This window comes from Neophocaena asiaeorientalis, unplaced genomic scaffold (assembly GCF_003031525.2).
Source record: "Neophocaena asiaeorientalis asiaeorientalis breed wild unplaced genomic scaffold, Neophocaena_asiaeorientalis_V1.1 scaffold124, whole genome shotgun sequence".
NCBI classification, from domain to species: Eukaryota; Metazoa; Chordata; class Mammalia; order Artiodactyla; family Phocoenidae; genus Neophocaena; species Neophocaena asiaeorientalis.
Window position 1 is genome coordinate 12,869,210 of NW_020174135.1, and position 12,245 is coordinate 12,881,454.

Consider the following 12,245-nt stretch of genomic DNA (forward strand, 5'->3'; position numbering starts at 1 on the left):
AATATATATATATATATATATAAATTTTTTTTTTGGTTAAATGTCTATGAGATGGAAAACCTTGTTTTCCATTTAAGTGGCTAAGTGATATAACCACAAATAATTTACTTTCTAATGTATAGGGTTTTTCATTGTGTAAGGACATGTCCAATTTGATAATAAAGAATAAAATTCTGATAACTAATTTTGGGAAGTGTCTTAGAGTTAATGTTGCAGATAGAACCTAACAAACTGAAAATTAAATCACAAGTTTCTGAATCAAAATACATATTTAGGGAGGAAGACTTTGGTAATCTCCTGAAGCAGGCGTGACAGAGGGTCGTCACAGTGATGTGTGCTACAAAAAGATGATACCAGTCTACGACATGACTTGCAGCTTGATTATCAATGACAGTTACAAGAACATAGGTACCCTCTAGCCTCCGTTCGTGAAACTGAGAAAACCTGTCTTCAAATCTGTACAAACTGGCAATTGGGAATTTATGTAGACTATCCAGAAGTCTACTGGATAATAGAAGCCTTTGGAGCTAAATCTGCTTTGAAGGATTATTCAAAACTGCAATATCCAGATAGACTTAAAATAGAACATCTGAGAGTTGGCTTATACTTAATTTTCTAGTTGAGAAGAAAGACTAGAGATTGCCTTCGCATATGAAAATATACTTTTGGTAGGCTATCATATTTTCAAATACTGAGATCCTCTTCTGGCCCATAAGTAACTAAGAAATCAAATGAAGGGTATGATGCTACCGGGTACACGTATTGTAATGTGTTATCATTACCTCAACAGTACATAGATTAAATAAATTCCAGTCATTTCCTACCTCTCTTTGAATAACTGTTTCCATAATAGTGCCAAAGGCTGGAATTGTGGCAATCCTGACAGAGCTGTTAAAATTAAAAAAGAAAGAAACTGAAACTTTCTTTGAGATGAAAAACCGATTATTATTAAAATATATATCAAAGTAAGTACAAGGTAAATATACTGTATTAGTCTCTAGCAATGACAAATTAAATTTAAAAAAAAGCAGACCAAGAAGAATGCTCAAAAAGACAGACAGGATAACTTAAGGTCGCAGTCTGTGAAACTCACAATTCAGGATCACTGGACAAGGTAACAAGGGCCGGAGCAACCCGCTTGTCAACTAACGCTTCACTCATGCCTCGAAGAGTCAGCTGTAAACCAGTCAACATGCAATAAAAAATGGTTTGGTAAACTGGAATGAGAACTGGGTTAGCTGTGACTGAGGATGGGCAGGCAGACTCATTGGCCTTTCTTGGTTTAGTCACCCACACGAGACATTAAAATGTTAAGCCTCTGGTTCATGCCACTATACTTACTGGTAACAACATGTTAGTGAGATTAGAGAGCATCCCTTCTTGGCTTGGAAGAAATAGTCCATCAGCATGTTTTAAGTTTTGGAAACGTTTATTGAGGACTAATAAATACTACTAATATATTCTTTTCAATACATGGCCTTGTCATTAGGCTTACTGTGAAGGTTGACTTAAAAAAAATACATGAATAGTAGTATAATAAAGTTTAAAATCAAGTAAGCATAATCCAATATTATTATTTTAAAGAGCTAAATCTAGTCTTCAGTGAATTTAAAAGCTGATGGTTATTTCTTGACAGGCGCAGTTTGAAAGGGATGCTGAATGTAAAAGGTAGGAACGACACTTACATTTCAGGGTCACTGGAGAGAGTAATGAGAGCAGGAACAACCCTCTGAGCTACCAGAGTTTCATTCACCCCCTTCACCAACAGCTGATTGGTCAGCACAGGGGGTATTCACAGGTGATGCATGGAAAGAGCAAACACAATGCCACAGGAAGAAGAAAGGAACAACCAAGAGAAAGAGAGAAAACACAAAAGCAAAACCAAAATTAGAAGCTAAGCAAATATTGCTACTAGAGTGCTTTATAAAGGCAGAGAATGCTTAGGAGAAAAATAAAGCTTACACAGCCTAGCAGTCCCTGAAAACAGTTTGTTACCAATTCAATGACAGTTTGTACTTCTGGTCAAATAGTCTATGCAATTTCCATGTTCAATTTAAAAGAAAGCTTTACCTTTTTTTTTTCTTTTAAAGAAACTAAAAAGAAGACATACTGGGTTCTATGGTTAAATTCTTTAAATAAATCTGATATAATTTTGTTATGACCAACAAGGTACAAACTGGACTGTTTTTAAACCAAACTCAAATGGCTAGCAGCCACCACTAAATTGCTTCTGATCGTTCTGACGCAAGTAAATTTAAAAATCACACACAAAAATTCCCAACCTTTTACATCATGTAGCTTTATTCCTTGAGGTACAGAGATATAATGTAACCTAGTGGAAAGTACTTATTTCATGTGGGAATCAGACCTGGGTTCAGATTCTAGCTCTCCGCTTATTGGTCATGTGGCCTTAGATATATTACATAATCCCTTGAAACTCAGTTTTCTCATCTGAAAATGGTGACACTATCATCTACCTTAAAGGATCACTGTGCTACTAACTACACATAATATACTTAAATATTGTGTCTGACAAAGACTAGGTATTCAAGAAATGCAAGCTGAATTATTGTGACTACTCAAAGGACCTAAGATTTGTGATATATTTGAAAAAAGAAATTATTAACTAAAAAATGTTTTTGTCTCGTCCAAGTAGTTAATGTTTACAAATAGTCCTTTGTTTTGCATTTCTCTAAAAGCTCAAATAAAAAAATACAATGAGCACAATTAGACCTATTTCTATAATCATAAAAACAATTCATTTAGCAACCAACCCTAAATTGCAGAACTAGAGGACAATATTGAGCTGTATGCATTGTTTTTATAAAAATCACGGAATTTTATGAGTTCAACAGAAAAGGGTAACATCCTAATCCTACGTTCTCTATTTCAGAATGTAAACACAAATTAATCCTAAATGCTAATCAATCTCTTCACCTTGTAATGGAACTAGTCCTCATGGAAGATGGAAGATGCTGTGGAATTTTTAGTAACAAAAACACAACACTGTGTTGGGTTAACTATTCCTCCTACACAGCACATCAGAGAGCAGAGCTCCCTTTATCAGAGATTTTTAATTTTACACTAATCTGTTACCATTTAACAACTGATACACTTTATTTTATTTTTTTTTTGCTGTACGCGGGCCTCTCACTGTTGTGGCCTCTCCCGTTGCGGAGCACAGGCTCCGGACGCGCAGGCTCAGCGGCCATGGCTCACGGGCCTAGCCGCTCCGCGGCATGTGGGATCTTCCCAGACCGGGGCACGAACCCATGGTCCCCTGCATCGGCAGGCAGACTCTCAACCACTGCGCCACCAGGGAAGCCCAACTGATACACTTTAGAATCTACTTCAGTATTCTGAAATCATTTTTATTTCAACAGAACCATGGATAATTTAGGCAGGAATAAAATGACAAAAGAACTTCTGTTACTACCTTAAACATTACAGATGTCAGGTAGAAAGAAATAGGGGGAAGAAGTTCAAATACATTATATACAACTTTCTTCTCTGTATCATTTTATAAATAAGGTAGCTTAGATTCGAATTAGTAAAGTGTATCTTGAAGTGCCTAACTTGTGCCAGCCAAAAAGCATTAAAGGAAAAAAAAAAAGGGATAATCCAGGGGCAAGTTAATTCTTCATTGCACTGGAGTTTTCAGGTTTAATTTAATAAGCTGGAAAATCGGAAAGCAAAATTTAAGAGCTATTAATTATTACACATTTAGACACAGTTTATCATTTGATTTTTAAACATGATGAGGTAAGTACAATTATTATTAATGTTTTAACAGATGAAGAAACTGAGCCTGAGAGAAGTTAAATAACTTGCCCAGGGTTTTAGAGCCCAAAAGAGGTAGAGCTAGAAAATGGACTCAGTCACATTTGTCTTAAAAGCCCATGCCTTCTTTGAGTTGTGGTCTTAATGTTACCTGATTGATCTCCTTATGATTGATGTAAGAAATCATTATATGAAGTTCTTTTCTGCATCGTTTGGGAAATCCATTATGTCACACTGGAAGTCACATAATAAAGTCTCTTTTATAAATCAATTTCAATAATAATTTGTTACATCAAGAATATATTGTCTCTTATTTAACAATGAGAATAATATGACTGATTGGATTTCCCCTTTTTGCCCTGCTGTCTGAAAACTCAGAGCTAAATTTAGTGTTCAATTTCACTAAGTATCTCATATTATGTTCCTGGTATATCCATTTATTGTTTTTTTTCTCAGTAGTTTCTGGTCTCACATTAAAAAAATTAAAAATTTTAAGTGACCTGTTTTTTATGTTTTTATTTTGAATTAACTCATTTTGGGGGTGGGGGAAGCAGGCATAACTGTAAATTATAAAGTATTAGTATCAAAAAAATCTTATGAAATAATTATTCTTTTAATACAATATTATTCAAAATAAGCCTCACTGACAAAAAAGTAACTTTAATTTTTCCTACTAATGACTTTTATTGGCATGCTCAGTAAAAATTTTTTTATCATAAATGAACTTGAAAAATCATTAAAATAAGTCTCTCAGATTAGACTCAGAAACTCATCATCAACTGAGAGAACACTGAAAACTGCTTAAGCATAGGTATAGTTTCCAACCAGCACTGACAGCAGACATAGAAACCAAAACCAGACAAAAACCACATGTAAGAAATAAGGCAGAAAAAACCCCACAGAAACAAGTAAAAAGGGAGGACGCTTCATTTTCTTTATTTTCATTTATATTGTATGCTTCACCAGTATATACATACATTTTAGAAATAAATGGTTCAAGAGAAAGAAATAGCTGTTATGGTCTTAGAATAAAATCCTATTAAGTGAGTCAGGATACTTTTTTCTTTTGGTGGGTAGAGGAGGCTAAAGAAAAACCTTTTTCTTTCATGGTAATAATTATTTTTCAGCATATTGAATAATCAAAAATTATTTATACCCAGAAGGCACTTATGCTAGACATCTAACTGAATTTTTAATTTGGAATTTATCTTGACAAAGAACATGTGATTAGTTATTTTTTATCAAATATGTATAATTGTGGGAATAACATGTTCAGAGGATTTTCAACCTCCTTATAAGGATGGAATTTTCTTTAGATTCCACAAATCTATTTTATATATTTAAGAGTTTTAGAAGGTATATATTTCAAATCTGTCAGTGCTCTATCCTTTAGATTGCAATTTATCTTAAATTATGTAAAAATTCTGAAATTCAGGAAAAATTGAATTGTCTAATTCTTATGAAAATGAGTGCTTTAAGATATTTTAAGAATCACATGTGTGTATTAAGGACAATTTTAGTTTGGATAAGTATACTTTTCCTAAACTATTATATTATTTTGTGAAGTAACAGCATATTAAAAAAACAGTAATCATAATGATAGTTAACATTTATTAAGCTCTTATTATGTGCCAGACACTGTTTTAAGACCTTAGAAGTATTAATTCATTTAATATTAATAAAAATCTTTTGAGATGGATACTTATTATTATCATCTTCACTTATAGATGAGAAAACTAAGGCACAGAGAAGTTTGAAACTGGCATTAAGTGGCAGAGACAGACACTGAACACAGCCAGTATGGCTCTAAGAGAAGACTCAAGAACAGTAAATAACACTCTAAACCACTTTTAGTGCTCAAATTCAAGTTCTAGAAACATATATATATGTACACTAGGCTAACATAATTTCCTCTGTGATGGATAAAAAGATAGATATTCCAATTTTCGTACCAAACTTGGGTAGGTGGCAATTTAAGAAAATCTAGTTAAATTATATGAAGTCTCTTCTGTCTTATAAGTCTACAGGCAGTTAATGTATAGAGATGTTGTTATTCCAGATATGAAAGGTGAGGGAATAATGAAGTAGGAATAATCAGTAAAATAAATACTTCCATAATTGCAAGTATGAATCCAACTATATTTTACTCATGAATCCAACTATATTTTACAACTTTAAAGATATCTTATATTGTTTTACTTTATTTTAATAGCTGTGTGCCTCAGTAAATAGAAAGTATAGCCAGGAAGATTTACATAGGATGGAAATTAAAATAAGATTTAAAAGAAATTCTGAGAAATGGAAATGATAATACAATAACATTCAAGGAACCAATAAGGCTAGAAAATAATCTGAAATGTACCAAAGCTAAATTTCTGCCCCATCACACAGTACACAACTAGATACTCTTCAATGCCATAAAATATACATCAACATACCATAGTATGAAAAGCCTCTCTGCCTTTTTAAGAAATATTCCCTCTCCCTCTTCCAAAGAAAATGATTATGATCTGAACCAATAGAAGCGTTTGTTTACATACCTCAAACATTCTAGCAGCAGTACATCTCACAAGTGCTGAAGTATGGACAACACCATACCACAAAACAGTTAACAATAACTCATGGTAGGCTGGATTTGCACTGAAAGAAAAAAAATCAATGCTAAAAGTGAGAGCCACATAGTTCTGGTTTAAAACATAAAAAGGTATATTCTTTCATTAAAGTCTATTTTGCCTTACTGGTGTATTGAAAAATACTACATTTTTGAGGAATATTAATGATAAAAATATTGGCAAAACATATAGAATTAGTTTGTATGGTTTAATAGGTTACATCTAAGATTCTTTAAAAAAGGAAGTCACCTTATAAAACTACAAACTTTTAGCATATTCAGGAGTTATACTTTTAGTTTCTCTAAGTACTTGCAATTATGACAGATATTTCAACTCTTTAATAGCATAAAAGTTAAAATTATAAAAAAATAAAGTAAAATAAAATTTTTACTTATGAGAAAGAAACACTGCACTAAGAGCCAGATGGGTAAGTTATAACCTCTGTGGGTTTTAATTTCTGCATCTATAAAAATCTGGGACAATACTGTCCTATTTACATCATATGGTTGTTTGTAGGATCAATAAGGATAACTCAAATCACCTATATGGAAGGGTAAGTTGGCTGTGAAGACTATCCAAATGTGGGACAGTATTATTAATAAACACATAAGTAAAGAATGAGATAAAACTACTTAAGCAGCTAGATGATGTGCTTATGAGGGACTAGGCAAATCAAATGGAATGGAAAAAGGAGCCTAATGAGCTGGCTTTCACTTGGGGCTCCTTTTCCAGTTTTGGGATACTGAATTTTCTTCAAATCTGTACTTGACTTTATTTCTCCAGCTGCTTCAAAGAAGATATGTCTGTATCCTTTCCCTCATTCTTTTATTATAATGCATTGATTACAAAATATTAAGAATGTACAAATAAGAAAAACCAAAAACAAACAAAAAAATCTTAAGTCTCAAAACCAAGAGATTTGGTGTGTATGCCAATCTTTTTAGACTAAAAGTATGTACTCTATAAATCCAATTTTAAAACTTTATGTAGCTTTTAAAAAACTATAAGCTATTATTTTTACCCCAGTTCCACAAAAGAAGCTTTCAGGCTATCAAGAGGAGCATGAGATAATGAAAGCAAGGTCATTACATCTTCTAAGAATCCAATTAACAGCTTTCGGTCTTCTTCCTACAGAGGAAAAAGACTGATAATGAATTTCCACCCAGTCAAGTAGAACTAAAACCGTAATTTCCTAACTATAATTAGAAAATTTTACCAAATAAGGGGGAAATATCCTAATTTGGGAGCATTTTAATTAAAGATATTTATTAAGCATATCTATGATCACAATGGTGTGAGGACAAAGACTATCTTGATTCACAGATTTAGACCCGTGCTGTCCAATATGGTAGCCACTCACCACATGTGGTTACTTATATTTAAACTAAAAAGGAAGTAAAATAAAAGATTCAGTTCCTGAGTTGCACTAGTTACAATTTAAGTTGTTTAACAGCCACGTGTGGTTAGTGGTTACCTTACTGGACAGCTCAGATACAGATTACTTACATCATTGCACTATTGATTAGATAGTTCTGGTTTAAAACATAACAAGGTATATTCTTTTATTAAAATTTATTTTACCAATTTTACTTCCCGTTAACTATGGCTCTAAATACTTAAATACAAACCACTAAAATAGTTATCCTCCTAATAGTAGAAAATTGATATCTGAGAAATTATTAGTGGTGAGAAGCTTCACACTTGCTGAAATATAGACCACTGTATTCTTAAAAAACAGTCACACCCTTGACTAAAAAATAATCTTTACTTTTAATCTTTCTTTTACAAACCATTATTTTAATAATCTGAAAAAATATTTCTTTCTTTTTTCTTACGCAGTACTGTATTAAGAAATACGTTAGAAAAAGCAGGTTTACTAAATAGGAAAGTTAAAAAAATAACTGTATGTTAAATTAACCTAAATCTGTAAGGGAGGGAATCTGACATTCTATCAGAAAGTAAATATATGTAGAGTCAGGTATTTTGTCTTTAGGTCTTTATTAGCTCAACAATAAATGGCTTCTGTATATATCAATAGATCCATGAGGAAGACTAGATAACCACCTACCTTTTTTCTACATGGTCAGGTTAATTTAGAATGAGGTACAGATAAGTGATTGACAAAAGTAATGATCAGCATGAATAAAGGATGGACACAGCAGTTTTATAATACACCAGTCTATTTAGGGAAGAACTTAGACACTGACAAACCAGCATCAGAGCTATGTTGGAATATAGATCTCACTCATTTATAGTCACTTACTATATTAAACAGAGTATCCATAAATTTGGAAGATAAACTGTAAATCTGAAAAAAACAAGTGTGAAATGAGACCTATGAAATATACTTCTAAATGAGCATGGATTCCTTTGATTTGAAAATTTACTATAATACTATTTCTCAGCTTTGAAATTTAATACTACTCATGTATTTGATTCAAAATAGGTTTTGTTTACCAAAGCAATCAGGGCGTGATTAACTCTAACAGAAAATTTGGTTTAGTAAGAAAAATATTAACAGCTGGTGTGGGCAATCTAGGACAGCCACCTCAATTCACATTTTGTAACCAGCAGGAAAGTTCTTATCTCTTTAGATATTTGGATTTCATATGGTGGCTCAAAAAGCATGTCTTTATTCATTTATTCAACAAACCTATACTGAGGGACTACCATGAGGCAAACTTTGTACTTCATTATGCCTTAAAATACCATTTATGGTGAAAACCAACGTACTAACCAACTGCCAGAGCTTAAAAATGAGAGAGAAAAATATTGATATCACACTTGTTATTATGCTGGAAGAGCTTCTAAAATTAAAGAGGAAAATGGTATTCACGCTATTGTGCCTCGTAATATGTGCTAGGACTTAATCTCCATGAATTTAAGAATAACAACAGATACAATCTGTTAAGGTTACATGACGTAAAATATTCTAAACACAGGGATTCTCTGTGTATACATATTATGGAGTAGTCTTAGAAACTAGTGTAGAAAAGTTTAAAAGAATACTGTACTACTTTAACAGAGTTGGAGCTTCTGTTTCAAGGTATCATATGATACTGTAGAACTATATTTTAATATTATAGGATGGTTCAAATCTATTTTGGAAGAAGAGTGCAATAAATATGAACTGCTTTACTCTGAACACAAAAGGTAAAAGAAATTAGGTATTAATCGGGTAAAGTTGGGAAAAAAGATCTTCCTGTTTGCTTCTCACATTCTAATTCCTAAAAATGCTTTATCTTGAGTCCGTATCTTCGCCTCACAGGTGAACTGCCTCACACTTAAAAATGACTGATGTGCCTTAATAAACATAATATGTTTACTTAAAACAATGTTAAGTAGAGTGAGGTGGTCTGTTACATTGGTGACCACCAATGAACCACATCTCCTGGTTCATGCTCTCATTTATTTCCCTCTTTTTGAATCTGGGCTGGGCCTGTGACTTACTTTAAGCAACAGAATGCAGTAGTAGTGATGTGCTAATTCCAAGCCTAGGCTTTAGCCTAGCAGATTCTGATTTTGCAATTTTGGGAGCCCTGAGCCACCATGTAATGAGTCTGGCTCTGCTGTTCCACAGGCCCTGAGGACAGAGAGAGGCCCTAAGACTACATGGAGACTGAAGCTCAGCCATCCTTGCTGAACCCCCTACCAACCAACCAAGTGAATGCAGCAACACAAGCAACTACCAGCAAGAAGAGACGCTTAGCTGAGCAAAGATCGTGAGCAAATAAAAGAGTTATAATAAGCCTTTACGTTTTGGGGTAATTTATTATGCAGTAACAATTAAGAAAAATAAAGTGTTACTAAAACATACCTTACTAAAAATGATGATATAGTGTGCTACAGCATTTTGTAGTTTGCTTCACCTAACACATGTGCTTTGTTGTTTATTAATGAAAAAATTATCAGGAAACACGAAGAAATTACTAAATAAGTGCAATCTAACACCTCTAACAAAATATCAAGAAGCACAGAATCTCTAAATTTATTTGTCCAACAGAGATTTTCCTCAGAGACTATTACTGAAATATGCTCACCACTGTAAATTATTTATTGAATGAAATGAATAAATAAATTTTGTTTTCACTTATAGGTAACATTTTCAATTATAAGCACATTAAAATACATAATATTAGCTATCTTTCTAAACAGAAAGTGCTTTACATTTTCCAGCAAAAGAATTTTTCCCTTACCTGAATATAACACGTAAGGACTCCTGTTGCATAAATGGGGACAGTAGCTTTAGTGAGGACCCCATTTCCTGCTGAGGAATCTAAAATCACAAAAACAATTTAAAAAATCTGAGTATGCTTTAAATGTAAAGCAAAAAGTCATAAGACAAATTATATTTAAAATTAAAACTGGTTACAAAGCTTACAAATAAATATTATTACTTTGAAAAATATTTTGATTAAAACACATATCCACTGGTGGTTGTGAAAATATTATACAACTTAATACTTTTCAGAGCCATCAGCATAAACAGTTTTGATAGATGGGAAAAACTTTAATAACCAAAATGAGATGCTCTACTGTTATTTGCACAGTCAGAAATCAGAGCTTTCTTTAACACTCTCCCAAGTGCCCGTATAAGCAGGTCTTCATAAATTGTCAGGTTTTCAATTTGCAGCATTCAGTAAAATGTAAAGGCACTCAGCTGAAAGGAGGCAGCCAGATACACATTTTAGCTGCTTCCAGATACGAGATACTATTTAGTTTCCAGTGCTAGCCTAGTTCCAGAGCTCCTCCTGCGTCCTGTATAGGGATTTTCAGCCAGACAGAACCCTGATTATTTTCATGGAGTAGGGAGGCTAAGTAAAGCATGGGGAGAGGGGAAAGCATCCAATCACAGGTGAGTGTCCTGTGACTACTGTAACATAAGAGATTTTCTTATGCAGCACACGTAGATGATTTAAAAATAAAAATGTGCCAGAGGTGATATGACAGTTGCTATTTACAGTACCACAGCTCTCACTTATTGATTTTTAGGCACTGTTTTAAGTGCTTTACATTTACTTTTATGTACTCAAACTTTTTAAAATTACTTTTTATCTATTTTTAATATGGTTTTAAATTCTTTTCAGAAAGTAGTACATAAAGAAATTGATTTGAAAAAATGTATTTAACTGTCCTGAAAGAATTTTCAGCAAAAAAGAAAGTTCCATTTTCATATCAATTCGTATTTGAGGTTTGTTTATTCTCTTGGTAAGGGTAACTTTTTCTTTTGGGGAGTACTGATGTTGGTTGACTGTGACTATGGTAGCTGAGAGGTAAATCTGAGGCTAGGAACATAAGCTTAAGTTGAATTCACAGATACAGACTGTATATACAGTGATTATATACAATAATCACTTCCTATATGAACAGTTAAATATTCACAGCTAACTAATAATTCTAAAACCTATCAGTTTCCAAAAATATATAAATATTCTTCACCAATTTATCATCAGAATTAATAATTAACTAAAGAGATAATACTAACTATTAGGTATTCCAAGCATTAACCCTTTAGAAAGCTATTAAATATAAGCTTTGGGAAGCATTTGTCAAAAAAAAAAATCTCATCGACATTTTCAAACTTAAAGGGAATCATTTATTCATTCTCTAACTATCTCTGAGGACAGCCCCAAATGGAGTTTTTCAGATGACTCAATTCAAATCATTAAGGTAGGACTGAGATAAGAATTACCTATACATTCAAAATCAACCAAGTTTAAAAACAAAACAGGGGGGCTATACATTTTTGTTCCTAACATTTTTCACAATTCGTTCCTAAGAAATTAGAAAAATACACATGGACATAAGATCCACACATAAAGGAGTTCTTAGGCCAGTGGTGCTACAACTACA

General features: G+C 32.9%; 1 protein-coding gene across 6 annotated transcripts in view; it reads right to left on the minus strand.

Annotated features, from left to right (window-relative positions):
- Window positions 1-12,245, minus strand: part of RELCH (RAB11 binding and LisH domain, coiled-coil and HEAT repeat containing) — a 113,841-nt gene that overhangs the window by 22,777 nt on the left and 78,819 nt on the right. For 2 of the 6 annotated variants that reach the window (XM_024754856.1, XM_024754854.1), the window contains 5 exons: window positions 10,589-10,668; window positions 7,414-7,520; window positions 6,321-6,420; window positions 1,094-1,176; window positions 825-888 (listed from right to left, as the gene is read on the minus strand). In XM_024754856.1, the coding sequence (XP_024610624.1) occupies window positions 825-888; window positions 1,094-1,176; window positions 6,321-6,420; window positions 7,414-7,520; window positions 10,589-10,668 (434 nt within the window). Of the gene's footprint in view, window positions 1-824; window positions 889-1,093; window positions 1,177-1,685; window positions 1,769-6,320; window positions 6,421-7,413; window positions 7,521-10,588; window positions 10,669-12,245 lie in introns of those variants that run through there. The other 4 variants (XM_024754857.1, XM_024754855.1, XR_003004495.1 and 1 more) reach the window with 3 other exon arrangements.